This window comes from Neoarius graeffei, chromosome 7 (genome assembly GCF_027579695.1).
Source record: "Neoarius graeffei isolate fNeoGra1 chromosome 7, fNeoGra1.pri, whole genome shotgun sequence".
Taxonomy (NCBI): Eukaryota; Metazoa; Chordata; class Actinopteri; order Siluriformes; family Ariidae; genus Neoarius; species Neoarius graeffei.
This window is the reverse complement of record NC_083575.1, coordinates 58576268-58603660: the sequence shown is the minus strand read 5'-3', so window position 1 is coordinate 58603660 and position 27393 is coordinate 58576268. Positions and strand designations below refer to the sequence as shown.

At 41.1% G+C, this 27393-nt stretch overlaps 1 protein-coding gene across 1 annotated transcript; it reads right to left on the bottom strand.

Moving 5' to 3' along the window:
- Window positions 1–517: 517 nt before the first annotated feature.
- pdlim1 (PDZ and LIM domain 1 (elfin)) lies at window positions 518–15476 on the bottom strand. Its single transcript, XM_060926076.1, has 7 exons — window positions 15263–15476; window positions 13942–14093; window positions 10767–10851; window positions 2333–2517; window positions 2008–2159; window positions 1747–1864; window positions 518–1457 (listed from the first exon to the last, which is right to left on the bottom strand). Exons 1-7 carry the CDS (start codon window positions 15353–15355, stop codon window positions 1271–1273), a joined length of 972 nt encoding a protein of 323 aa, XP_060782059.1. The 5' UTR covers window positions 15356–15476; the 3' UTR covers window positions 518–1270.
- Between the last annotated feature and the right edge of the window lie 11917 nt (window positions 15477–27393).

The following is a 27393-nucleotide window of genomic DNA, read 5'->3' as shown; positions in this document are numbered from 1 at the left end:
GGGTATGTGTGCGCGCGCGCACACACACACACACACACACACGTGCTCATTGCTCTTATATATATATATATATGCGCATGTGTTTTAAGTCTGTGCTTGACTGTACATGTAACAAAGGCTTCTTCTTCAATAGAGGAGGCTGTGTCTTCCTAGACCACTATGATATCTGTCACAGAGACAAAGTCCAGAGGTTTCAGTAAAGAACTATATTTTTTGTTCACATATAGGCCATGTGACAAAATATTAGATATTCCACCATTTTCTCTTATAATATCTCTCTATGGTAAGTTAAATTGTTTTTTTTTTCCTATAAAAACTTACCATGGTGTAAATGAACTCGTCATCTTTATGGAACTAGTTTGAGATAACATTAGGCACATTATCATGCTGGACATACAGAAGATGGGTGAATTGTGGCCATAAAGTGATGCACACTCAGCAACAGTACTCAGACAGACCATCACTCAAAGAAAAGTCCCAATGGGTGCCAGAAAACAGTCCCCACATTAGCCTGAACTGTTGAGACATTGATCATTTTATTTAATGCATTGTACTGGGAGTTAAAACAACTTGCACAGAACATAAAAACAGGTTGGCATTAAATCTTCGACAAAGACATATTTATTACAAAGTTGCAGAAAAGCTATTGGAAACAAGGACATATTTTATTTGAAATAAACAGTCCATAAGAAAAACAATTATGAAAATTATCTGGTATCATTGCTCATATATGAAGCTATGAAAGAAAAGCTGAAGCATTGAGATTTTTCACTTTTTCAGTGAGATGAACTCATTGGTCCCTAAATCTCCGAGAGTCCCAGAAGTGAAATCCTTTATACTAGTTACAGTAAATGTGCCAGAAACGTCCAAGTTTACCACTGTAACATAGTCCCACTTTCCTTTATATGCAAGTGCAAAATTTTAGGCAATATGGCACTTTGTCCTTTCCAATATTTATGTTCACAAGGACTTGGACAGAATTATAGCACCAATGCAGTCATGTTTCACTACCTCACATATGGAATGTTTACAAACCTGGGATGTCTTGTCATAGAAACACTTCATGAGGATAGTATCCTAGATTCAATGAGTAAACAAATATTTTAATGGACATATCTAGTGTATTAACTTGAATAGATGAAACCGTTCACTTTTTCAAAAACTCTGACAGAACACAATGAAAATCCATCCACATGAAGTGTTTACAATTTGTTCAGAATTCCTCAAAGCAGGAAAATGTGCAGTTTTTAAAGCGTCAATGGAAAAAGATCTATTTTGGGAAGACGGTGACGATATCATAACCCTCAGGAGGTACCACTCGTTCACGTGCATGCTTCTCACAATAAATCTTGTCCTCGACGAAAAAGTGTCCTTTCTGTCTCAGATTTGTTCCGCAGTCAGTACAGATGTAGCACTCAGGGTGCCGGAACTTGTCACGCAGTTTGACAAACATGCCCCTATGTTTAAGAATAAAAAAAAAGGTATTAAATCAGACAATTTAACCTTTAAACTACATGCATTTTCAGACAAAATATTACATTGAGTAGAGAGGATACTGTATATCAAGGAAACAAGCTCACATGGAAAGCTGAATTATAAAAAGCTGTGGAGAGTTCCACAACCTTCCACAAGGTGGCAATAACACCACAAGCAAGAGATTTCTTATTTTACATTAAAGGTCCTCCTTATTTCAGATTACATGATCGTGTTTGAGGGAGAACTCTTAATTTACAAAAGATAACTTACACAATCCCTGAGCCACATTTGTCACAGATGGAGAGTTTCTCATTACTGCCCACAGAAGAAGCAATTTTTGTCGTGGGCGCTTTCACACTTCTAAACCCAGAGGGTTTGTCAGAATCACCTGTGCAAAGAGTCAGAAAAGTAAGCCTCCACCTGCAAACATCTTTTGCTTTCCCAAAAAGGTACATCAGTTGTGTACAAGGAATAACATGAAATCACTGGGTGTGTGCAGAGTGATGGTACATGGTGTAAAAGGTGCAGTACCAGTCTCAAGGATCTCCTGCAGGACTTTAAATGATGCAGACTGGCGTGGAGGCTCACACGACTCTTGGTTCTCATTCAGCATTTTATAAACCTCTGAGTCAACAGCAATTGATGATATTGGCTGGACAGGTTTGGTGATATCTGGACTGAAACTGAGCAAAAATTGTGTAATTGACAATGTAACCAGAGACACCAAAAAACACACACACAAATTAAAAAATTAAAGATTTATAGAAACCTAGTTAAAATTTCAACTGACACTAAACGTTTCCACTAAACTAATTACTGATGTGATCATTGGGACTTAAATCTGAGCAATTCTTACTTATCAGTTGATTCGTTGGATGCCGCAGTGGTCCTGGCACCACCAACAGCACTGTTAAAGGTCTTGATGTTATCAGAAGAGTACAAGCCCGCTGGATTATTATACTGGCTTGTAACCACCTTGGAACCTGGCGAACTGAACGGGAGAGCACTCCTGTTGTGAGCAGAACCTATGTGTTTCACTTCCTATAGGAAAAGGTGAGAGAGTGTCCCAAGTGAAATTACAACAATTGCATGACAAAACAAGTGGTTCAGCTACAACTACTTCATCCATTAAATAAAATAAAGATAAGGCAACTGCATTAAACATAACATAATATGAAGTTACAGTTAAAGCGCATCCCCCATGGTTTCTGGTTGAGAATGTTGTATCTACAACTGAAAAGATAATAAAAATGGCTGTGTATCCTGTACTAAGTCAATAATCCATAATATAGAAAGGGAGAAAAAAAAAAGTTAAATTTTGTGTTTCTTAATTTCCTGCAAACAAGGAAGGAGAAAATGCACATTATTTTGAACTGAATGAAAAATGTATTACCATCTTATACACATTTTTGGTTACGGGTGATAAAAGGTACATCTGTGAAACTGAAACACCAAATGCGTTTAATGCCTCTAAAGTAAATAGTTTTGTTTAAATATAGTCCTCATACCCACAACATATACAAAATAAAAAAATAAATAAAAAAATATCCATCTACTCATGACTTGGTCAGTATCTCTGCCTTAAATTAAAGGCTGTCGAATAACAAAGGGAAAAAGAAGAAAAAAAAAGCATTCAAGGAACAAATGCATCCTTCATGCACATCATATGTACAAGACTGTAGGACAATGTTATTTTGCTTCTGTACATCACCACAATGGATTTGAAATGAAGCAAACCGGAAGTGATTGAATTCAAGATGAAAGTTGACACTTCAAAGGGGTTTAACAAATATGGTATTAAGAATTACAGTCTTAAAAACAAAGAAAAAAAACAAACAAAAACCACACGCGTGCGCACACTTATCCGTACAAGTTCAAAAGTCAGGTACAAGTGCTGAACTTCTAGTGCCAACTGAACAAGTGACAAAATACTTAGTGTAATATTCTGCTGAAGTAACAAACAGCCAAGGAAAACAAGCCAACCATACAAATGAGCCAACAAAGTCCAACTAAATAGAGAAAAATGAAAAATAAAAACCCCAATGGCTAAACACCGAGTCATCATGACCAGGCTAAACAGTATACAGCCTGGGTTGGTCAAGACAGCTACGCAATTACGCAGTGGGCAGAAAAGAAGGGGAGAGGTGCAGCCTGAAGAGATGGGTCTTCAGTCTGTGCTTGAAGGTGGTCAGGGGGTCAGCAGCTCTGATCTCAATGGGAAGGTCATTCCACCATCAGGGAGCCAGGACAGACCACAGTCTTGAGAAGACTGGGCAGGAGAGGCCAGGTGACCAGTAGCAGCAGAGTGTAGGGGGTCTGGCTGGCATGTAGGATCAGATCAGTCTCTAGAGGCATGTTGGACCCAACCTCTTGACTGCCTGGCACCAACATCTTAAATTTGATGCGAGCTGTAATAAGTAGCCAGTGAAGGGCAGCAAGCAGAGGGGTAATATCGCCTCTCCATTTTCACAGGCTTTAAATAATTGGGCAACTTACTAATTTCATGGCTGGATGTAGCTCATTTCCTCGTTATGTCATGACAAATTAAGGAGATAAAGGTCTGGAGTTTATTCCAAGTGTTTTGTATTTGGTATCTGTTCATGGGAACTCAATATATGGTCCAAAGAGGAGTCAATGCAAGTGAAGGAAGTTATGATCAGGCTGAAAAATCAAAACCAGACCCATCAGAGAGAGATAGCAGAATTTTTAGAAGTGGACAAAATCAACAGCTTGGTACATTCTTAAAAAGAAGGAATGCACCAGTGAACTCAGTACACCAAAAGACCCAGAAGACCACAAAGACAACTAAAGTGGATGATCGCAGAATTATTTTCTTGGTGAAGAAAAACCAACACCTAGCCAAGTCAAGAACACTCTAGGCGGTAGGCATTTCATTATCAAAGTCTACAATCAATAGACACCTTCATGAACAGAGGGTTTACCTCAAGAAACCACTGGCAACACACAAGAAATAAAAGGCCAGATTAGACTTTGCTTGAAAACAAAAAAGCCTGACAAATGACACCAAAATTAACATGTAGCAGAATGATGGGAAGAGAACAGGATGGAGAAGGAAAAGAAGGGCTCATCATCCAAAGCATACCACATCATCTGTCGAACATGGTGGACATGGGCACGTACGGCTGCCAATGGAACTGGGTCACTGGTGTTTGATGTGACTGCTGGTAGAAGTAGCAGGATGAATAAGCCTATAAGCTCCGTACACTTCAGAATTCATCCTGATAATTCTATACTTTCTGCTCAGATTCAGTCAAATGCTGCAAAACTGATCAGACAGCACTTTACATTACAGATGGATAATAGCCCAAAACATACAGCGATAGCAACCAAAGAGATTCTTAAGGCAAAGAAATTGAACACATCCTTAAATGGTCATGTCAATCACCTGACATCAACCCAAATGAGCATGCTTTTCACTTCCTGAAGACAAAACTGAAAGCAGAAAGACCCACAAGCAAGCAGCAACTGAAGGCAGCTGTAGTCAAGGCTTGGCAAAGCATCTCAAGAGAGAAAACTCAGCATTCAGTGATGTCCACGGGTTCTGGATTTCAAGCAGACGTTAACTGCAAAGGATTTGCATCCACATGTTAAAAATACTTCTTATAATTGGATCAGTATGTTGGTACAGCAATTAGAACGTCATCTCACAGCAAGAAGGTTCTGGATTTGAACCACTTGGACGACTGGGGCCTTTCTGTGTGGAGTTTGCATGGCCTCCCTCCCCCACAGTCCAGATTAGGTTAACTGACTACTCTAAAATGTCCATAGGTATGAATGGTTGTCCAATGTGGGGAAATAAGGCCAGACTGGTGGACATTGACCAGTAATTTTCACATTTGTCCATCTGTATTTCAAAAGCATTGGACTGGATGGCTGATTTATATTTAAAAAAAATAAATAAAAAATATAAAAAAAGTGGTGGTGGTGGTGTTTGTATTTCAAAAGCATCAAACCGGATGGCCCATGAAAAATTGTAAAGATATGGGTCTAATCTATTTCTGATTTTCTTCCAAATGTCACACTGGACGAGTACATTGTTATAACATGGCCTGCGATTAGTCAATTGTGGTCGCTCTCGATGAATGAGAAGTCGCCCCTCATCAGCGAGTAGGAGTGCATTCTGGCATGACACCAAGCGACGCTATGTTAACGTCAAACAACCAAACCTGTATTGGATGAAGACACGTGGACTGTGGCACACTAAAACAGACACCCAGTATTCACTTTTTTTTTTTAAATTGCATGATACAGTTGAACTAGTGTTTTAGGGTTGACGGTATCTGATTGATCCAGTCAGCTTTACATGAAACTTTGCAGTACAATATTATAAGAGCCAAACTGCCAATCAATGGTTATGTGCATTTTTTCCCCCTCATTCATAAAAAGAATGGCAGTCAGTCATATGCTTTGCAGAATGTAGATTTCTGAGTATGTCCTGGGTATGACTTTAAACTGCAGCCGGTGGGGAGTCTCAGGTCTGAGAGGATTGGAGTATTGGGGAAAGTAGAGTTACCCCTTAATCACCACTGCTCCCAGGTCCACTCTGACCCGGAGTGGTAGCACCTGCCTGGGTTCAATAGTACATCACCAATTAGGCACTGGCAGCAGGGTGCTTTTTGGTGCAGTGTGGCAGATGAACCCAACAGGGTCAATGGCACGCCACCAAATGGAATGCGGAAAAGCCACTCAAATGGCCAACGGATGGCATCACTCGGCAAGTCAGTCGTCACTGCAGTGCAACTTCCATACTCATCAGGTCTGTGGCACTTTTGTGCACCACTTGGCATCAGGTCTGGCAGTCCAGAGAGACAACACGATGGGGGCACAACATGTTTTGTCTTACCTTACTGTGCAAGGCGCTTCGTTAGGAGAGGAGAAGGTATGCGAGAGCTCATGAGGCCAGACATTCCGTGGCGGCTCAGCCAGGCCATTCGTACTGCTGCTGCGGGTGACTCTGTAGCGAGCCTCGCAGCCCAACTGCATATCCTAATGAAGCAGTAATCACCACTAGTGATGGACAGCCAATGAGGATGTACATTTATATTTTAGAGTTTTTTTTTTTTTCTATTTTCTAAGTTCTAGTCCAGCAGATTTTAGTCTGGATGCCAAATGATATTACCAAGTCTAGTTTTTGCCATTTTAAAGGTCATTTTGTTACAAAGTTGCTTGGACTCTTGTACTCAATTTTAACTCTATGAAAGAATAGTTGTATTGTTAATTACTAAATTTCTTATAGACCTATTATAAAACACACACACACCAGCTTTACATTAGCACCCGCCAAATGCGGGTAAAATTCGGCTTTGGCGGGTAATAAATTTAGTCCCACTAGCCACTTTGGCGGGTGGTTTATTCTGTGATATGACAATACATTTTAATTGTAGTTTTCTCTGAAGGCATCTGATATAATAAATGCATTGCAATGTCATATTACGTGCCTACAACTCCCATGAGCACCTGCATAAACATTGACATGTTAGAATTGTTTAGAACATTCGTTAATGTCTCAGATAAAATCAGTGATACAGTAACCTGCGGTTAATGAACGAAGCAGCAAAGTTGCTGACAACTGACAAGCGCACTGTGGCAGCATATAGCTGGAGTTTCAAACCCTGCTGCTCGGGAAAAAAGGGGCAGAGATGAGCAGGGCCGTAGCAGCATTTTAAAAATCACATACTTAAATGAGAGGGGTGAATTACACGCCACACAAGAGATCTATTCCTGAAATTACTTTTAATGGTGTTTGAACTGAATATCATCAGTTTTGGAAAAAAACACAAAACAAAAAAACCAACAACATGTATGTGGCAAGAGTAAGAATAATTTAAGCTTGTTTAATGGTTTGATCTGGCCCAAGCAATGAGGACAAAAAGATACTCTAACCATGTAGCCTATGGAACTGAGATACATTAACAATCCGGCATCCGTTACACCTACACACACAAAAAAAAAAAAAAATCTGGGAAAAAAAAAAAATCCGTCTACACCACCATGTTTTAGGCAAAGTTATCCAAGGCAAACATAAGCTGAAACTTTCCCCTCTATTGCTTTGGCTTATCGAATGATTTATTTTTAAAAATCACAAACAAGGCAGGCTACAACTGCGCTGCTTCGAAAATGTAAATTTAACAGCTTGATGAAAGTGCGCTGATGGTTACCATGGAAACCCCGCGTCTCCTGCACTGCGTTCCTCTGCCGAGTCGTGCGCTCATTCGCTTTTGTGTTCTTTGTCTCAGAGCCGCGCGCACCAAACACACACAGAAGACAGAATCAACGTTTAAAATAACATGCACTTTTTACGGAGATGTTCTTTATTTTTTTAATCCAGTTGAATATTTAGCATACAAATGTATTTTCAGCTCTTAAAAGTGACTGAGGTCCGGACCGCGGGGGCCTCAGAGCTGGCTGCGGCCATGGAGATGAACAAGACACTAATAGGAAGATAAGACAGTTCAATGACAAATGGAAGTTCGGGTGAGATTGGCTAGTTCATAGCAAAACCGAAAATACCCTGTACTGTGAAGACTGTAGAAAGTCTGGCAAAGACAGGCACCAGAAATTAAAAAAAAAAAAAAAAAAACTATAAAGGACCACGAAAAGTCAAATGCACACACCGGTAGTATAACATCAAAACAGGCGAAGACGGCTGGTCACTACAGGACAGCATTGCTTTCAAGTCCCTGGCTGTCATGAAGTCGGCTGAGCTGGAGAGGATGGAGCTGCTATTTAGAAACGTTCACGCAACTGGAAAAAAGTTGATCACGCCCCAGCTATCAACTTACGGCATGCTGGAAGCCTCAGGTCACAAAGACCATTTTTCATGGACCATTCAGACTCATCTGATGAATGTAATAAGGACATTTAATGTCTCTCTCTCTCTCTCTCTCTCACACACACACACACTTGATAATACTTGCATATCAAAACATCAAATGTTTTTCAATGATAAATGTTTTGAACTGGACTTTTAATATTAGAATCAGTTCAGTTGTACTGAATGTTATTTTTCATATTATACGATATTTCATATTGTAAGGGGCTTGAATTTGAGTTCAATAAACAGAATACTCTGTTTATATTTTTGTCTGAATCGGTTGCATGTTTTCATATAGGGAGCTACCTTAACAGCACTGAATACCTGAGTGCTACTGTAGAGATACATGATACGCTGCCATTCATAATTAAATCTAGATCTTCCGAACTTTAACATATCATGGTGAAGAAAAAAAAACTGCGATTTCCTGGCAAAATTGTGGCTAGTGAAAAGGCTGAATGGCTAGTGACTCAGGAAAACCACTAGCCACAGTGGCCGGTGAGCAAAAAAGTTAAAGTAAAGCCCTGATACACACATACACACAAATTAAAAAAAAAAAAAATTATATAAACACACACGAGTACCAGTAAGTTGCAACCAACTGGAACATCCTTGCCCCCCATACTTTGCTCTAGACATGGAACTGATCTGTGTGTACTACTATTTTCTTGGGTATAACTAAGCATGTTTTTCTGACATTTTCTTGTAAATTATATTCAATTTGTAATGTAATTAGCAACCACTGTCTAGTGTAATTTGGCCTTTGAAGATCATAAAAATGTGCCTGAAAATAGCCGAGAAGCCATCCCCAGGCACCTAAAGCCCTTCAGCTTCCAGGGCCCTAAGGCGAGCCCCAGACGTCCGGTTGCATTGTTCTGGGCTTTCAGCCCATCATTCGGACAGGCTGAAATTTGGACAGACAGACAACATTTCAGACTTATGTCTTGCGACAGTCTGCTTAAAATTCCTTATTTCTCACACTGTGTGAGGCCTGCAATAATATGATGATCTGACCAAGGTCTACCTGCTTCTTGCCCCAATTCAGCTAGGATTGGCGCCAGCTTCCCATGCAATCTTGACAGATACACAGTATTGATAACAGATGGATATCTATAATTATCCTAGTTTGTCCAATTACTTGAGGCCTGTTAAAACTGAGGCATTTACTGCATGTAATTGCTTACTGCATGTAAACATGCAATTGCTTACTGTAATTGTTTACTGCATCTAAACAATGGCTGTAATTCTTAAATAGTTAATGCAATTTTTTTTTTTTTTAATTTGAGTTAAAGCTGAAAGTCTACACTTCAACCACATCATTGTAGTGGAGTACAGAGGCAAAATTATATTTAAAAAAAAAAAAAAAAAACTGCCACTGTCCAAATACTTATGGACCCGACTGCATGATTTAACTTTTAAAACATTTCCAGTATGACACAAAGTCTCCCACAAGTGCATACTTCCGGCATTTGCTCACTCTTTGACCTTTAATTTTAGGTTTGCCTGTAGGGACTGGCAGAAACTCTGTATTACGTCCTGGTCTGGCTCATAAACTTTTGTCTCCATGGATATGGTTTGTTAGGATGTAAATAATGACTTCATTTTATACCCTGCCTTTGTTTGTTTTGTTTTTTTTTCTTGCTATGTAAAAAGGCTCTGCTCTCTATGATTCTCTCATTCTTTCCACAGGTCATTGTAAAAGAGCAGGCCTGGTCAAAGTTCTTTGCAGCGCTATGGAATGTTATGCCGCTTTTCCACTACAAACGCGGCCGAGTTGGGCTGAGCCGTGCCGTGCTGAGTCGGGCTGAGCGGGGCTGTTGGAGTTGCATTTCGACTACAACCGCGCTGAACCGTGCTGGCTGGAAGTGGGTGGACACATTGGGTGGAGTTAGCGAAAGTGGGTGAACGTCAGGTGATGTCGTTAAGCAGCGCAAACAGTGACATCAGTGAGCTTTTAAGCGGTAGTCTCACGACCCGGATAGTAAACAATAAACATGGAGGACATGGAGTCGTTAGTGTTGCTGGTCTTGGTGCTGTGGCTTGTTGTCACCAACAACGCGGACAGATACTGGCAAGAGCGTATAGATGAGGCGAGGCGCATAAGGCTTCAGAAATTCTCGTAATTCGTAATTATTCTCCTTACGGGTTTGCGGTGTTTACAGATCCCAGCGCGCTCGCGGGGCGTGTGTGGGCATGTGAGGACACTCCTCCTCACCAATCAGTGCACAGGGGAGTGTCTGCTCACGCCCCCAGCCTCACTCGGCACGGCTTGGCTCGCTTCAGCCCCACTCCAAAACGGTGCGAGTTTTAGGGGCTAAGCAGGGCTGAAACGAGCTGAGTCGTGCTGGTTTTTGGTAGTCGAAACGCGAGCCGTGTCGGGCTGAAGTGAGCTGAAGCGAGCTGAAAAAGGGTAGTGGAAAAGGGCCATTAACTACTACAAGCCACGATGACATACCTGCGATTCTGATGCCAGATTCATCTTGTAGGGATGAGTCTTCCCATCTTCAGAGACCAGGGGAGACCATGTTTTTGATTCCGATCTAAGGGAGAAAAAATAAAATTGTGTACTGACTCAAATGGGGAAAGGTTAGAAAATTCAGTAATTTTCTACAATAAAACAGGAAACACAGGATGGCATAAAACTAATTCAGGAAACCTCCAGATACCATAAAGATGCAAAAATGACTTCATTGAGCAATCATTCAACTGCAATCTGGTTTAAACTTCAAGAAGACTACTAGCATAGTATGTATTAATAAACCCAGCTTGTGTCACTGGGAGAAAAAGATTTCAGCTAATTAAAATAAAGTGCCTGAGTAATACAAAATCACACAAGCAAACAAAAGATTATACAGTGGTGCTTGAAAGTTTGTGAACCCTTTAGAATTTATGCAGAAATATACAACCCTGATTCCAAAAAAGTTGGGACAAAGTACAAATTGTAAATAAAAACGGAATGCAATAATTTACAAATCTCAAAAACTGATATTGCATTCACAATAGAACACAGACAACATATCAAATGTCGAAAGTGAGACATTTTGAAATTTCATGCCAAATATTGGCTCATTTGAAATTTCATGACAGCAACACATCTCAAAAAAGTTGGGACAGGGGCAATAAGAGGCTGGAAAAGTTAAAAAGGTACAAAAAAGGAACAGCTGAAGGACCAAATTGCAACTCATCAGGTCAATTGGCAGTAGGTCATTAACATGACTGGGTATAAAAAGAGCATCTTGGAGTGGCAGCGGCTCTCAGAAGTAAAGATGGGAAGAGGATCACCAATCCCCCTAATTCTGCGCCGACAAATAGTGGAGCAATATCAGAAAGGAGTTTGACAGTGTAAAATTGCAAAGAGTTTGAACATATCATCATCTACAGTGCATAATATCATCAAAAGATTCTCTGTGCGTAAGGGTCAAGGCCAGAAAACCATACTGGGTGCCCGTGATCTTCGGGCCCTTAGACGGCACTGCATCATATACAGGCATGCTTCTGTATTGGAAATCACAAAATGGGCTCAGGAATATTTCCAGAGAACATTATCTGTGAACACAATTCACCGTGCCATCCGCCGTCGCCAGCTAAAACTCTATAGTTCAAAGAAGAAGCCGTATCTAAACATGATCCAGAAGCGCAGACGTCTTCTCTAGGCCAAGGCTCATTTAAAATGGACTGTGGCAAAGTTGAAAACTGTTCTGTGGTAAGACGAATCAAAATTTGAAGTTCTTTATGGAAATCAGGGACGCCGTGTCATTCGGACTAAAGAGGAGAAGGACGACCCAAGTTGTTATCAGCGCTTGTCCCAACTTTGAGATGTGTTGTCATGAAATTTAAAAAAAAAAAAAAACCACCTAATTTTCTCTTTAAATGATACATTTTCTCAGTTTAAACATTTGATATGTCATCTATGTTCTATTCTGAATAAAATATGGAATTTTGAAACTTCCACATCATTGCATTCCGTTTCTATTTACAATTTGTACTTTGTCCCAACTTTTTTTTAGAATCGGGGTTGTAGAAAATATAACCTAAAACATTCAGATTTTCACACAAGTCCTAAAAGTAGATAAAGAGAACCCAGTTAAACAAATGAGACAAATATTATACTTGGTCATTTATTTATTGAGGAAAATGATCCAATATTACATATCTGTGAGTGGCAAAAGTATGTGAACCTCTAGGATTAGCAGTTCATTTGAAGGTGAAATTCGAGTCAGCTGTTTGTCATCCCATTAATTGAAATCAGGTGTGAGTGGGCACCGTTTTATTTAAAGAACAGGGATCTATCAAAGTCTGATCTCCACAACACGTTTGTGGAAGTGTATCATGGCACGAACAAAGGAGATTTCTGAGGACCTCAGAAAAAGCGTTGTTGATGCTCATCAGGATGGAAAAGGTTACAAAACCATCTCTCAAGAGTTTGGACTCCACCAATCCACAGTCAGACAGATTGTGTACAAATGGAGGAAATTCAAGACCATTGTTACCCTCCCCGGGAGTGGTCGACCAACAAAAAATCACCCCAAGAGCAACGTGTGTAATAGTCGGCGAGGTCACAAAGGACCCCAGGGTAACTTCTAAGCAACTGAAGGCCTCTCTCACATTGGCTAATGTTAACGTTCGTGAGTCCACCATCAGGAGAACACTGAACAACAATGGTGTGCATGGCAGGGTTGCAAGGAGAAAGCCACTGCTCTCCAAAAAGAGCATTGCTGCTCGTCTGCAGTTTGCTAAAGATCACATGGACAAGCCAGAAGGCTATTGGAAAAACATTTTCTGGATGGATGAGACCAAAATAGAACTTTTGGGTTTAAATGAGAAGCGTTATGTTTGGAAAAAGGAAAACACTGCATTCCAGCATAAGAACCTTATCCCATTTGTGAAACATGGTGGTGGCATCATCATGGTTTGGGCCTGTTTTGCTGCATGTGGGCCAGGACGGCTTGCCATCATTGATGGAACAATGAATTCTGAATTATACCAGTGAATTCTGAAGGAAAATGTCAGGACATCTGTCTATGAACTGAATCTCAAGAGAAGGTGGGTCATGCAGCAAGACAACAACCCTAAGCACACAAGTCGTTCTACCAAAGAATGGTTAAAGAAGAATAAAGTTAATGTTTTGGAATGGCCAAGTCAAAGTCCTGACCTTAATCCAATCGAAATGTTGTGGAAGGACCTGAAGCGAGCAGTTCATGTAAGGAAACCCACCAACATCCCAGAGTTGAAGCTGTTCTGTACGGAGGAATGGGCTAAAATTCCTCCAAGCTGGCGTGCAGGACTGATCAACAGTTACCAGAAATGTTTAGTTGCAGTTATTGCTGCAGAAGGGGGTCACATCAGATACCGAAAGCAAAGGTTCACATACTTTTGCCACTCACAGATATGCAATATTGGATCATTTTCCTCAATAAATAAATTACCAAATATAATATTTTTGTCTCATTGGTTTAACTGGATTCTCTTTATCTACTTTTAGAACTTGTGTGAAAATCTGATGTTTTAGGTTGTATTTATGCAGAAATATAGAAAACTCTAAAGGGTTCACAAACTTTCAAACACCACTGTATAGCCTGGCTCAACAATCTCTCAGTGGCTATTAGAGATAAAATAAATACATTGTGTACCTATCTATGGCGAGGACCATTTCTTCAATACAACTCTTAATCTTATTCTGGGCTTCCAAGTGAGTCATGCCCTCCGTCGTCTCCCCATCAATGGCAACAATCATGTCACCAATACAGAGGTTGGCCTGGGCTGCTTTACTTCCTGGGGTTACCTGGTGAATACAGGAGGCACTATTAATTTGTCTCATTTGGCAAAGTATTGGCATCGGGGCTAGTTGATAATAATAATCTGAAATGTTGGCTCGGTATCAGATTTGGTAAGCTTTCTGAATTCATCCACTGGCATACTTTAAGTTGCAAACCAACGTGACGCTGACATACAAGCAGACCTGTATGGATTTTGAGGTCCGTGACGAGGTATTCCTTGGGTGTATAATTTTAATTCCTATCGGGCCCTTGGGTTTATATGACACAGATGTTACATGTAAAACCATGACAGAACTTCTCCACAGAGCTTTGGCTATTGGTCTGGTATTGAGAATGGAAAAAGTGGGATTGGTGGATCACTAAATTTAGACCAGATGTTTTTCAAGCCAGTCTACAGTTTAATTCCTAACGCACATCAGCATTACCTAGCTCAGGTGGTTTTGGAGCTGAAGCTGAATAGAAACATGGACTGGATGAGGGCCCCTAAACAATGAGCTTACAACTGTTGTTTAGACAGAGCTTTGCCTTCAATGGTGCAAAAATAAATAAATCATCAGCGTAAAAGCTACAAACTTCTTTGTTATTCTTTCACATGTCACAAGAGGATTTCCTTGGTTAAAAAGATAAAGGAAGTAAACAGACCCTTATCAGTAGTGTCCGAAACCACGAGTCATCCTAAAACGTTGGCTTGTTAAAGAAGGTGTACTCTCTCTCTCTCTCTCTCACACACACACACACACACACACAGAAAACATGGAAATCATAGCAAATTTCCACTGAAACAGCCACTATTAGCTCATGGAAAAAGTGAGAGCTGTGTAATCTCTGAAACCCCCATCATGCAAGAAATGTAGCTGCCAAAACCATTACAGTGATCTTCATATATTTTAGTTCATATTGATCATACAGATGGATCTAGCATGTATATAACTTATTTGTTGTTATTAAAGACCAGAATCATACCAACAACAATTCATGCTCTTAGTAAAAGTCTAATTTAGTTAGCTAGACAAGCTGCATGGCATGTCACGTTGGCCAATGTGGTAAAATCAGCAATACTTCACATACAGCAATACTTCACATACGGCTTTCCCCGAAAACAAAACTTTTCAGCAACAATATAACTACCTTACCCAGCCCGATAAAGAGCATGCTTTTGTGATCCGGCACTCACCCGTGAAACAGTCAGCGGCTGTTCGAAATCCTTCCCACCAACCAGTCTGAAGCCCCAAGGTCCAGGACCCTGCATGACAATCCGCAATGACATTTTGTATTATTACAAATGTTCAACAACAAATTAGAATCACTCTAATCCTCTCGAACGAAACAAAATGTACAACTTTCAGTCTAACTTCAGCCTCTCAGGGAGGTAACTTTGTAAAAGGGGAACGGGGGCGGGACTTCTACAAACAAGAGCCCAATGGAGTTTACGGATGAAGTTCAAATCGCTTCCTATTGGATACGTAGTGCGCTACATTGGCTCCACAAGTCATTATCTCACACCACATGTAGTGTACATATATAGACACTGGGGCGCCATTTGGGATTCAGCCTAAAGGTCTCGTTGCTGATAAGAGCTAGTTTCCTATGTTTGTTTAGGGGAGGGGCGTTACGTAATCCTATTGAAGCTTACCATTTATGGTTAGAGCCCAAATCCCAGGATGTGGAATGTGCCACTCCCAACATCTAATTCCTGGCAGTGATAGGCAAAGGCAGATATAAACATGTTAGACTGTGGGTCATATCCTGGATCTGGCAAAAGTTTGTTTATAGGAAAGCACAAGACAGTGAAATGTGAGAAATATGTGAGCTGTCTGGTCTGCATGCCTATTTCCTAATGCTGGATGTGAAAATGATACTCAGGAATGCAGAGTGTCCGACTCTGGTCGCAGAGGGCCTCAACCCACAGAAATTTGTATATTTTCCCTGTGCTAATTTACCATGAAGGCCTTCATGCTCGGCTCATAAGTTGAGTCAGGTGTGTTCAGTGAAGTACATTTCTTTGGCCCACCAAGACTGGATTCTGACACCACGGAGGAAACGCTGATTAGCGCAGGGCTTCTCCATTCCACTCCTAGCAGTTTCATGTTTAAAGATGAGTTTAAGTCAGAACATGTTTTGTGTAATATGTAGGTTTGAAATTCTCACATTTCAGCAGCTTCTCTTTGTTGCACCTCAGGCTCTGTAAACATGTAACAAACAAATGAGCTGGACCATCACCGCTTAACCAACCAGAACAAGGAGGCATTGCTACTTGCCCGTCAAATCATAAAGCTCCATCTCTTCCACTAGCATTCAGGCTGTCTAGCTGGCACACTAATATGCAAAGATGGATAGAGTATACCTTTAAAATGAGTTAAAGTACAATAGCTGGCACGATTAAGCATTGCCACCCCATAGCTGCAGGATTCTGGGTTTGATCCTGATCTCAGGTTACTGTCTGGGTGGAGTTTCATATGTTATCCCCATGTCTGTATGGGTTCCCTTTAGGTTCTCCAGTTTCCTCCTACTGTCCAAAAAAGCATGTAGGTAGGCAGGACTGGCGATGCTAAATTGCTCCTAGGTGTGAAAGAATTTTTGAACCTGTGTGCATGCTGCTCTGAGAAGGATGAGCATCCTGTTCAGGTTGAATTCTCCTGAACTTGTACCCAATGTTCTCAGGGTAGTAACTGATGTTGAATTAATAAAACAGACGATAATTAGTGATAATTGGAATAATTTGTGATGACCTGGTGACTTGTCTAGGGTGTACCCCACCTTTCGCCCATAGTCAGCTGGGATAGGCTCCAGCTTGCCTGCGACCCTGTAGAACAGGATAAAGCAGCTAGAGATAATGAGATGAGATGAAACAATTTTAGATTTTTAGAATTTTAGAGATGAGATGAAACAATAATTAGTTTTTAGAGTAAAAGATTCTCCCCACATTTTTCTCCCCAATTTGTTCACCAGCTTGCTCAGCCAGCTCTCCCCATCATACAGCTACCAACTGGTGAGGGTGAAGTTTTAACATATCTGTCCTCCAAGACACGTGAAGCCAGCTAGCACACTGCTAGCAGCACCATGTCATGGGTGGCATGGTGGTGTAGTGGTTAGCACTGTTGCGTCACAGCAAGAAGGTTCTGGGTTTGAGCCCAGCGGCTGGCAGGGGCTTTTCTGTGTGGAGTTTGCATGTTCTCCCCGTGTTTGCGTGGGTTTCCTCCGGGTGCTCCAGTTTCCCCCACAATTCAAAGACATGCAGTTAGGTTAACATGGGGCAGCCTTGGGCTGAAGTGCCCTTGAGCAAGGTACCTAAAGGCCCGGTCCCACTGCACTTACGGATGCAAAGAGGATGTAAAACGTAAAAAAATCTTTGCCATCCGTTGGAAAACGCTATGCATCCGTTGTGTACTCATTGCATACGTGCTTCATACGCTCTATCCATCGAGCATCCGTCCACTGTGATTTCATCCACACAAAAAGTTTTGAGCTGCACAAAACTTTTAGAACGGATGAACTTTCCGCCGTGTACGATGTAAATCCGCGACATATACGAGCAACAAACGTTCTATGTCCGTTATCATCCGTTAAACGTCTGCTGTATCCTCTCTGCATCCTCTGGGCATCCTCGCAACTCACATCCGCTGCAGCTGAAAACGGAAAGAGGGAGGAAAGATAAGGTACATGAAACGTCTATTCATCGTTAGTAGCACGGAAATAGAAAGGATGTAAGCGTATGCATCTCGTATATAAAGTATTCAAAACGGACAAAGCGTTTATATCTGGGATGTATCTCGTATATTTAGGATGTCTGGAGTATGTCTAGAGTATGTAGAAGGACACCTAGCGCAGTGAACGGTCTGCATCCGATATACATCTGCGCAACATCCCCTTTGTTTCCGTTAGGCGTACGTGATGCATCCCCTTCACCCGCTATGCATCCGCTCTTTCTGCTATGCGTCCGCTTCTCAGTTATCACCGGTAACCCCTTCGGAGCTGTCATCCACTTCCATCCGCTTTCATCCGCTAGGCTTCCTATGAACATGCGTTTAACATCCCCGCTATATACTACCCACGTCCGTTCTTTTCCGTTCTGTTTTCGCCAATTTTGTCCATTTCTGGAGCGGATGAAAACGGATAGAGCCACCCCCGAAATTTTGCTCGTCCGCTGTGTCCTTTTTGCATACGTTTTGTGTCCATCGGCCAGTGGGACCGGGCCTTAACTCCTAACTGCTCCCTGGGTGCTGTAGTATGGCTGCCCACTGCTCTGGGTATGTGTGTGTGCTCACTTGTGTGTGTGTTCACTGCTTCAGATGGGTTAAATGCAGAGGATGAATTTCACTGTGCTTGATTGTGCATGTGACAAATAAAGGCTTCTTCTACAAAGCAATATTTGCCTACTTCTGCATACATGAGCTCACTAGTGTCACTGTTATTGACAGAGGAGCAAGAGTATGCCATCTTTTGACTCCTTGGCTCCCAGTCGCACCCATTGTTGTGGCATTGTCAAGATTCAAACTCATGTTCCTGATAGAGAATAGTTTTAAATATTAGATCTAAATATTAGATCTCTTACATCTAAAGTGCTAATGGTTAATGAACTCATTACTGATCAGGAGTTTAATGTACTTTGTTTAACTGAAACATGGATTAAGCCAAATGAATATATAACATTAAATGAAGCAAGTCCTCCTGGATACAGTTATATACACCAGCCTCATCAAACTGGCTTATATATACTCATATAATGTATGTAGCCTCAAAAAATAAGTCTACCCAGTTAATTCCATTGCTTATTGTTTACAGGACCCAGGGCCATATTCTGAGTTTCTTTCTGAATTTGCAGATTTTATCTCAGATCTGGTTATTTCCTTAGACAAAGCTTTAGTTGTCGGAGATTTTAATATTCACTTCGATAACCCAGAAGACCCTTTGAAAACAGCATTTGTGTCCATTTTATATTCAGTAGGGATTAATCAGAATGTCATAGGACTGACCCATAATGGTGGTCACACCCTTGATCTAATACTAACATTCAGGTTAAATGTAGACAATAAAGTCATACTTCCACAGTCTGAAGTTATCTCAGATCATTGTCTCATCTCATTCAAACTATGTCTGAGTAATAATATATGCACCTCACCATGCTACTGTATTAAACGTACATTCACGTCAACTACTGCACAGAGCTTTATAAATGATCTCCCAGAGTTATCAACTTTGACTGGGTCACTGTCAGCCCCTGCAGAACTTGATCAGGCAACTGAATGCTTAGAGTCAACATTCCGCCATACCTTAGATAATGTAGCTCCTCTAAAAAGGAAAATGGTCAGAGACAAAAAAATTAGCACCCTGGTATAATGATGACACTTGCACATTAAAACAGACCACTCGAAAATTGGAACGTAAATGGCGTCAAACAAAAATGGTAGTGTTCAAATTAGCATGGAAGGAGAGCTTCCTGAAGTATAGAAAAGCTCTTAGTGCTGCTAGATCAACATATCTCTCCTCCCTAATAGAAGATAACAAAAATAATCCTAGATTCCTATTTAATACTGTAGCAAAATTAACCAGGAATAAGTCCACTATAGACACATGCACACCTGCAGTATGTAGTAGCAACGACTTCATGAATTTTTTTAATGACAAAATTGAGAATATCCGACAAAAAATTCAAACTACTAATTTAAGGTCAGACAATGAAAGTGACCTTGTAGTTAACTATATGACTGTATCAGATCATCAGTTAGAATGTTTTACTTCCCTTAAAGAAACTGAATTACTTTCATTAATCTCGGTATCAAAAGCCTCAACTTGCATACTAGATCCCTTACCTACACATCTATTCAAACAGATAATACCTGAAGTAATTGAACCGCTTCTAAAAATAATAAATTCTTCTCTTACGATTGGCTATGTACCCAAATCCTTTAAACTAGCAGTTATCAAACCCCTGGTTAAAAAACCTGACCTTGATCCCTGTCAGCTGTCCAATTATCGGCCAATATCAAACCTCCCCTTTATCTCCAAGATCCTTGAAAAAGCTGTGGCACAGCAGTTATGCTCATATTTACATAGGAATAACATCCATGAAATGTATCAGTCAGGATTTAGACCTCATCATAGCACAGAGACAGCACTGGTTAAAATAGTAAATGACCTACTGTTGGCATCTGATCAGGGCTGTGTCTCGCTACTTGTGTTGCTTGACCTTAGTGCAGCATTTGATACCATTGATCATTCCATTCTTCTGGATAGACTAGAAAATGTTGTGGGAGTTAAGGGAACAGCCCTCTCCTGGCTCAGGTCTTATTTAACTGATCGTTATCAGTATGTTGATATAAATGGTGATATTTCTAGACGTACTGAGGTAAAGTTTGGTGTTCCACAAGGTTCTGTCTTGGGTCCACTGCTTTTTTCTATATATATGTTACCTCTGGGTGATATTATTCGTAAACATTGTATTAGTTTCCACTGTTATGCTGATGACACACAGTTGTATGTTTCTGCAAAACCTGATGAGAGACACCAGCTTAATAGAATTGAGGAATTGTTAAGGATATTAGACACTGGATGCTTATTAATTTCCTTCTGCTTAACTCTGACAAGACTGAAGTACTTGTACTAGGACCACATACAGCTAGAAGTAAGTTTTCTGATTACACAGTGACTCTGGATGACCTTTCTGTTTCTTCACATGCAGCAGTAAAAGACCTCGGAGTGATTATTGACCCCAGTCTTTCATTCGAAACTCACATTGATAACATTACCCGGATAGCTTTCTTTCATCTCAGAAATATTGCCAAGATAAGAAATTTAATGTCATTACATGACGCGGAAAAACTAGTCCTTGCTTTCGTTACCTCCAGGTTGGATTATTGTAATGCCTTACTGTCTGGATGTTCCAATAAGTGCATAAACAAGCTCCAGTTAGTTCAAAATACAGCAGCAAGAGTCCTTACTAGAACTAGAAAATATGACCACATCACGCCTGTCTTATCCACACTGCATTGGCTCCCAATCAAATTTCATATTGATTATAAAATACTACTATTGACCTTTAAAGCACTAAATGGTCTCACACCACAGTACCTGAGTGAACTTCTGCTTCTCTATGACCCGCCACGCCTACTTAGATCAAAAGGTGCAGGCTATCTGCTGGTACCTCGTATAGTGAAGGCTACATCAGGGGGCAGAGCCTTTTCTTACAAAGCTCCACAGTTATGGAACAGCCTTCCAAGTAATGTTCGGGAATCAGACACAGTCTCAGCATTTAAATCTAGACTGAAAACATATCTGTTTAGTCAAGCCTTTTGTTAATGGTGTTTATGAGGTAAAGGTGTAGATCTAGAGGGTCCTCAGACATAGAGTGTTTCGTAAACTGGGATGTATGGATGCTGTCAGTCCCCACTCGCTTGCTCACTCGAGTTTGTTGACGGTGTAGTGGCTGGCTGCTTTATGTCCCGGGGCTCCCTCATGCCTGTGTTACCTTCTGGCTCTCCCCTTTTAGTTATGCTGTCATAGTTAGTTGCCAGAGTCCCTGCTTGTACTCAGTGCAATATGTATACTGTTCCTACTTATTCAGGTGACATTGGGCATACCTAACCACCTGTGTTTTCTTTCTCTTCCCCCCCCACCACCCCAAATCTGTCCCTCTGAGTTACATGGAGTCAACAGGAAATCTTTTGGTGGAGAGGGTGGAGACCTCAACTGGCTATTGTAGCCTGCAGGGAATCAGCCGTCAGACATTCTGTCGCATGTCCCAGACCCGGTGAAATGTAACTGAATTGTCTTGGCCAGCCCTAAGGGCCCCATCTGCATCCCATCATTGCTGAGGAGTGTGCTCCCATCACCCAATCGAGCATCCAGCCAGAGCAGGTCATGATATTTTTTAACCATATTAACATGCCATTGTTGTGTATTATGCCTGATGTCAAGACTCTCATCTCTGCGAGCCTACCACACAGATTTAATACTTGCCATTTTTAGGGCATACCTAACAACCTGTCCCCCCCCCCCCCCCCCCCATCTGTCCCTCTGAGTTACATGTTGAGATGCTGGCCTCTTCTGCCCCTCAGACCTGCTTGATCCATCCTGGTGCCCTGTGTCTGGTCGGAGTTTTATCGCATCGTTCCTGTGGAGGACGGCCCCATGAGGACAGTTGAAGGTTACACCTGGAGGACGCTCTGGACTCTTACAGTAATGCTTTTATGGCTGAGGACTACAGTTGACTTGCTAACTTTAGGACTGCAGTTGTCATGAACAGTTTTGCACTCAAGTTTCCATCAATGAAGAGTTACAACATCAACGAAACTGTCTTCATGTTAAAAATGTTAATGTTATAGTCAGGGCCGTCGACAGGGGGGGACAACCGGGTATTTTGTCCCGGGCCCAGGCATGAGGGGGGGCCCAGAACTGGTCCCTCATGAAGATGCCATTAATCATTCTGTTTCATTTCAAAATGTGTTGATTTGGGGGAGAAAAATGTGCTATATTTGCATTCAATGAATGATTTCTGGTTCTTTTGCCTTTATTGTCTTCGAAAATACATTCAAGAACCCACCTACCACCCCTAATGCAGAAATGGTTTGGTCTTTGATTAAGGCGCCAAATAACATGGCACTATTCCATCATAACGCTTCGACAATAAGCGTGCGAGCCCGTTTGCCAACATGCACAAGTCAGGAGCAAAGAAAAGAGAAAAAGAGATGAAGAAGCCGAGAGCCTCAGGGGCTCACTGCATAGATATTTTAGAAAAAATTCAGATGATGCAGCAGGTGGTGAAGGCAGTGGGGCAGCTGAGCCAGGTAAGACACAGATAACTTTTTTCCAGCCCCGTAATGTAACCCCAGCACGCGCGACGCGCCATTCATAATTATAAAGTAGGGGATAGCAGGGTACACTGAGTGAACACTGAAATGCACAGGGCATTGAATTATTTCATAAACATATCGGTTTAATAACACTGTGTTGCATATATCTCAATGAAGCAAAGAATAGCACATTGGCCCGCAATCATATCCAAATGTTTTAGGCACGCTTGCTGAGCTGCGCTGAGCTGGACTCCAGTTAGCTGAAAGCCCGTGGAACGCTGCCTCTTGTTAATTAAACCTTATTTTGTTGGAAATCATCCCGTGTAGATACGACGGCATGTGAAATTGCCAGCTAGATAGAGTTTAATGTAACGAATGGGCTATAAATGGGGTGTTTTGAGGTTAGTCTGTTGCAAAACATTAAACTTTCGCTTAGACTGGATACTCTTCAAACAATTCCCTTGCTCAAGTGAAAAATGATAGGCCTGTATGAAAAGCGCAATTAATGAAAGTAGCCTAATAAGCCCTAAATGAATAAAACAACCTCTGTTTTATTGTTGTTGCTTACACGTTAAGATTTTGAAATCTTCTCGGTCCAGTTCTATATCCAGGGAACGTTGTAATCCTTTTGGTTTATCCGTAATAAACGTGTCAGCCCCCAGGTCAGATAGGCTAATGTTACGTGGTTGGGAGGGTGTCAATTTTTTTTGTAACATTCTAAATCGAGTACGGAAAGGACGTTTATGAAAAACAAGACAAAAAAAATACACTGAAAAACTCACTGTACACATCACTAGTGGCACACACGGACTGGCCATCGGGAGTAGCGGGAGTTTTCCCGGTGGTTCAGTGTGGGCCGGCGGAGAAAAAAAAAAAACAGTTACGCACTGGCCTTTAATATGATAAGCAATGTTAACAGTTTCTTTAAGAAACTGTTAACATTGCTTATTACAGTTGCGTGCTGGCCTTTAATATGATAAGCAATGTTAACAGTTTCTTTAAGAAACTGTTAACATTGCTTATCATATTAAAGGCCAGCGCGCAACTGTTTTTTTTTTTTTTCTCCGCCGGCCCACACTGAACCACTGGCCCACCGGGAAAACTCCCGCTACTCCCGATGGCCAGTCCGTGTGTGACTAGTGGTGATGCTTTTATGTTCAGATTTTGGGAAAGCCATAACTCCGTTCTCATTGAGGCCCAGTTCCATCCCGTAAACAATCATTTTGGTTTATCAACTACCTGCGCTCAAACATGTCACAGGAGAGGCTCAATGGGCTGGCTATGCTCTCTATAGAGCGCGAACTTGCAAAGAAGCTGGACTTCAATGACCTTATTGACGACTTTGCCACAGCAAAAGTCCGGCGCATTGCATTTCGCACCTGAATAGTTGCAGACTAAGGAAATGTTCAAACTGTAAATATGTTGAAATGTTGAAATAAAATGGTTGACTGTTATAATGGGCTTGGAATACCTGTTATTTAAGGGTTGGAGTGAATGGAGACTGTGAAAAGAGGGGTTGGGTGTGGGTGGTTGCTGTGTGGCGATGTGCGTGCGCGCGTGTGTGTGGGGGCACTCAGATTATTTGGGGGGGGGGCCCACTCAGATTATTTTGTCCCGGACCCAGCCAAAGCTGTCAACGGCCCTGGTTATAGTCATACTGTCTGTTGTTGCCCAAATGAGGATGGGTTCCCTTTTGAGTCTGGTTCCTCTTGAGGTTTCTTCCTCATGTCGTCTGAGGGAGTTTTTCCTTGCCACCATCGTCACAGGCTTGCTCATTGGGGATAGATTAGGGACAAAATTAACTCATGTTTTAAGTCGTTCAAATTCTGTAAAGCTGCTGTGCGACAATTTTTATTGTTAAAAGCGCTATACAAATAAACTTGACTTGACTTGACTTTTAAAGGAACACTACATGCACATTGAAGGGAGGGACTCTTTCTTTCTTTCTTTCTTTCTTTCTTTCTTTCTTTCTTTCTTTCTTTCTTTCTTTCTTTCTTTCTTTCTTTCTTTCAAGTGTCAACACAGCTAGCTGTAGTTCATTCAACAAAATTGCGGACTACATACAGTACCAGTCAAAAGTTTGGACACCCCTACTCATTCAGAGGTTTTCCTGTATTTTGACTATTTTCTCCACTGTAGAACAATACTGAAGACATCAAAATTATAAAATAATATGTAATTACTGTATGTGGTAAACAAAAAAGTGTTTCAAGAATGAAATATGTTACATATTTTAGATTCTTCAAAGTAGCCACTGTTTACCTTGATCACACTTTACACACTATTGGCATTATCTTAACCAGCTTCATGAGGTAGTCACCTGGAATGCTTTTCAATTAACAGCTATGCCTCGTCAAAAGTTAATGAGTGCAATTTCTTGCCTTCTTAATGCATTTGAGATCAAACAATACATCGTAAATAATACAAATACAGTAAATAGCCCTATTCCACAACTGTAGTAATCCATATTATGTCAAGAACCGCTCAACTAAGTAAAGAGAAATGACATCCATCATTATTTTAAGACTTGAAATTCCATTTTATTTAATAAAAATAAAGAAAAAACACTGCATTAGAAGGCATGTCCAAACTTTTGACTGGTACAGTATTTAACAAGCCCCTTATAAGCTGGAACAACTGTGTTGGAATAAGGGAAATTTGAAACTGTTCAAAGCCGTGAGTTCCCAAGACAGGAGCTGAGAACTCCTGATTTAGAATAAATAGTTAAGATTACCTGACTGAGTGTAGCCTAGGAAAATATCCTTTTCTCTTGCTTATTCACTTGCAGCACCTTTTCATCTGCTTCCACAAATAAAACAGTCCTAAACTTTTGAATGTGGTGGATGTAGAAAAATCCTGATAAGTGTGACACAACTTTTGAGAAAAAGAAGAAAAGAGAAAAGGGGCTTGAATAACACATATACAGTAGTTTCTGACTTTTCCTAAATATGGCATTGGGTTAGATTTCCATTTGGATTAGATTATAAAATGTCTGTAGTGATAAATGGTCTGTCCCATTGCTAAATTGCCCTTCCTACCTCATCTCATTATCTCATTATCTCTAGCCGCTTTATCCTGTTCTACAGGGTCGCAGGCAAGCTGGAGCCTATCCCAGCTGACTACGGGCGAAAGGCCGGGTACACCCTGGACAAGTCGCCAGGTCATCACAGGGCTGACACATAGACACAGACAACCATTCACACTCACGGTCAATTTAGAGTCACCAGTTAACCTAACCTGCATGTCTTTGGGGGAAACCGGAGCACCCGGAGGAAACCCACGCGGACACGGGGAGAACATGCAAACTCCACACAGAAAGGCCCTCGCCGGCCCCGGGGCTCGAACCCAGGACCTTCTTGCTGTGAGGCGACAGCGCTAACCACTACACCACCGTGCCGCCCCACCAGTGCACCTATACACAATTTTAACAACATCACCAGCAACCAAAACATCATATTTATTCAGCTAGCTATTGCCAGCCTATTAGAAGCAGATTTAGGACAAAATTGTTTTAGAGAGTATTTATTTTCCTAAAAGGGGAAAAAGGATATAAATATAATGTGTGGATGTGATATCCTTTTTAAGCCAGCAGAGGTCAGGTTTATCCTGCTTACAGTCATAAGCAGCTCTTAAATCTGTTTCATTTTCTATTCTCTTTTCCATTACAGTGTAAAGCATGTGTGTGTGTGTGGGGGGGGGGGGGGGGGACTTCAGTACTGCAGTTGTGTCTTAATGATGATCATTTAAGATTTTTACATTTTAGTGTAATTTTACAGTTTGGGTTTATTTGTTTATCCATATACAAAGCAAAATACTGATCCAAACTACTAATAGATGAGTGTTCATTTTATGACAGTATTTTATATGTTGTTTTAAGACAAGCAGTAGCAATATTTTCTTTTAGGTATATGAGAGAGGTCTGGACTGTGTAGCCTTTGACAGTTTTGTTTAGTTAACCAGGTGTACCTGTGCTTCCGCTGTGAAAATGTGCACAGATGAAAAGCAGAAGTGAGCCATGTGACTCATGTAAAGAGTAGGAGGTTGTTCAGAAGTAGCCTGTGTTCTGTTTGGAATTTGATCAGGCAAAACTCACTGGTGCTCTCTTATGTCACTGGCAACCTCAGAAAGTGTGTCCACAGTCACAGACAGGGATCCTTTTTGATGTATCATATTGATGTCAGAGTGTAAGAGTGAGATCAGTGCTTGTGGTTTTATAGGGCTGTCAGTGACGTTCTGAGTTATGTTTACACCCTCTCACTCCCACCTAACCTCCCCCATTAGATGTCTCTGACGCACATGTGCTTGACCATGGTGTTAGCAGGTGTAGCGGGTGTGCATTTTCAAATCAAATGTTGAGATATTATCTAACCTAGAATTGAAAGCAGGGTCTGCCAGTGGGTATTCACTGCCTCTACATATTCACCACCGTATCCCATCCCGCCCCACCCCTCTGTAATTAACCAACAGAGTCAGCAATAGAATTATTATCCATCCATCCATCCATCCATCATCTATA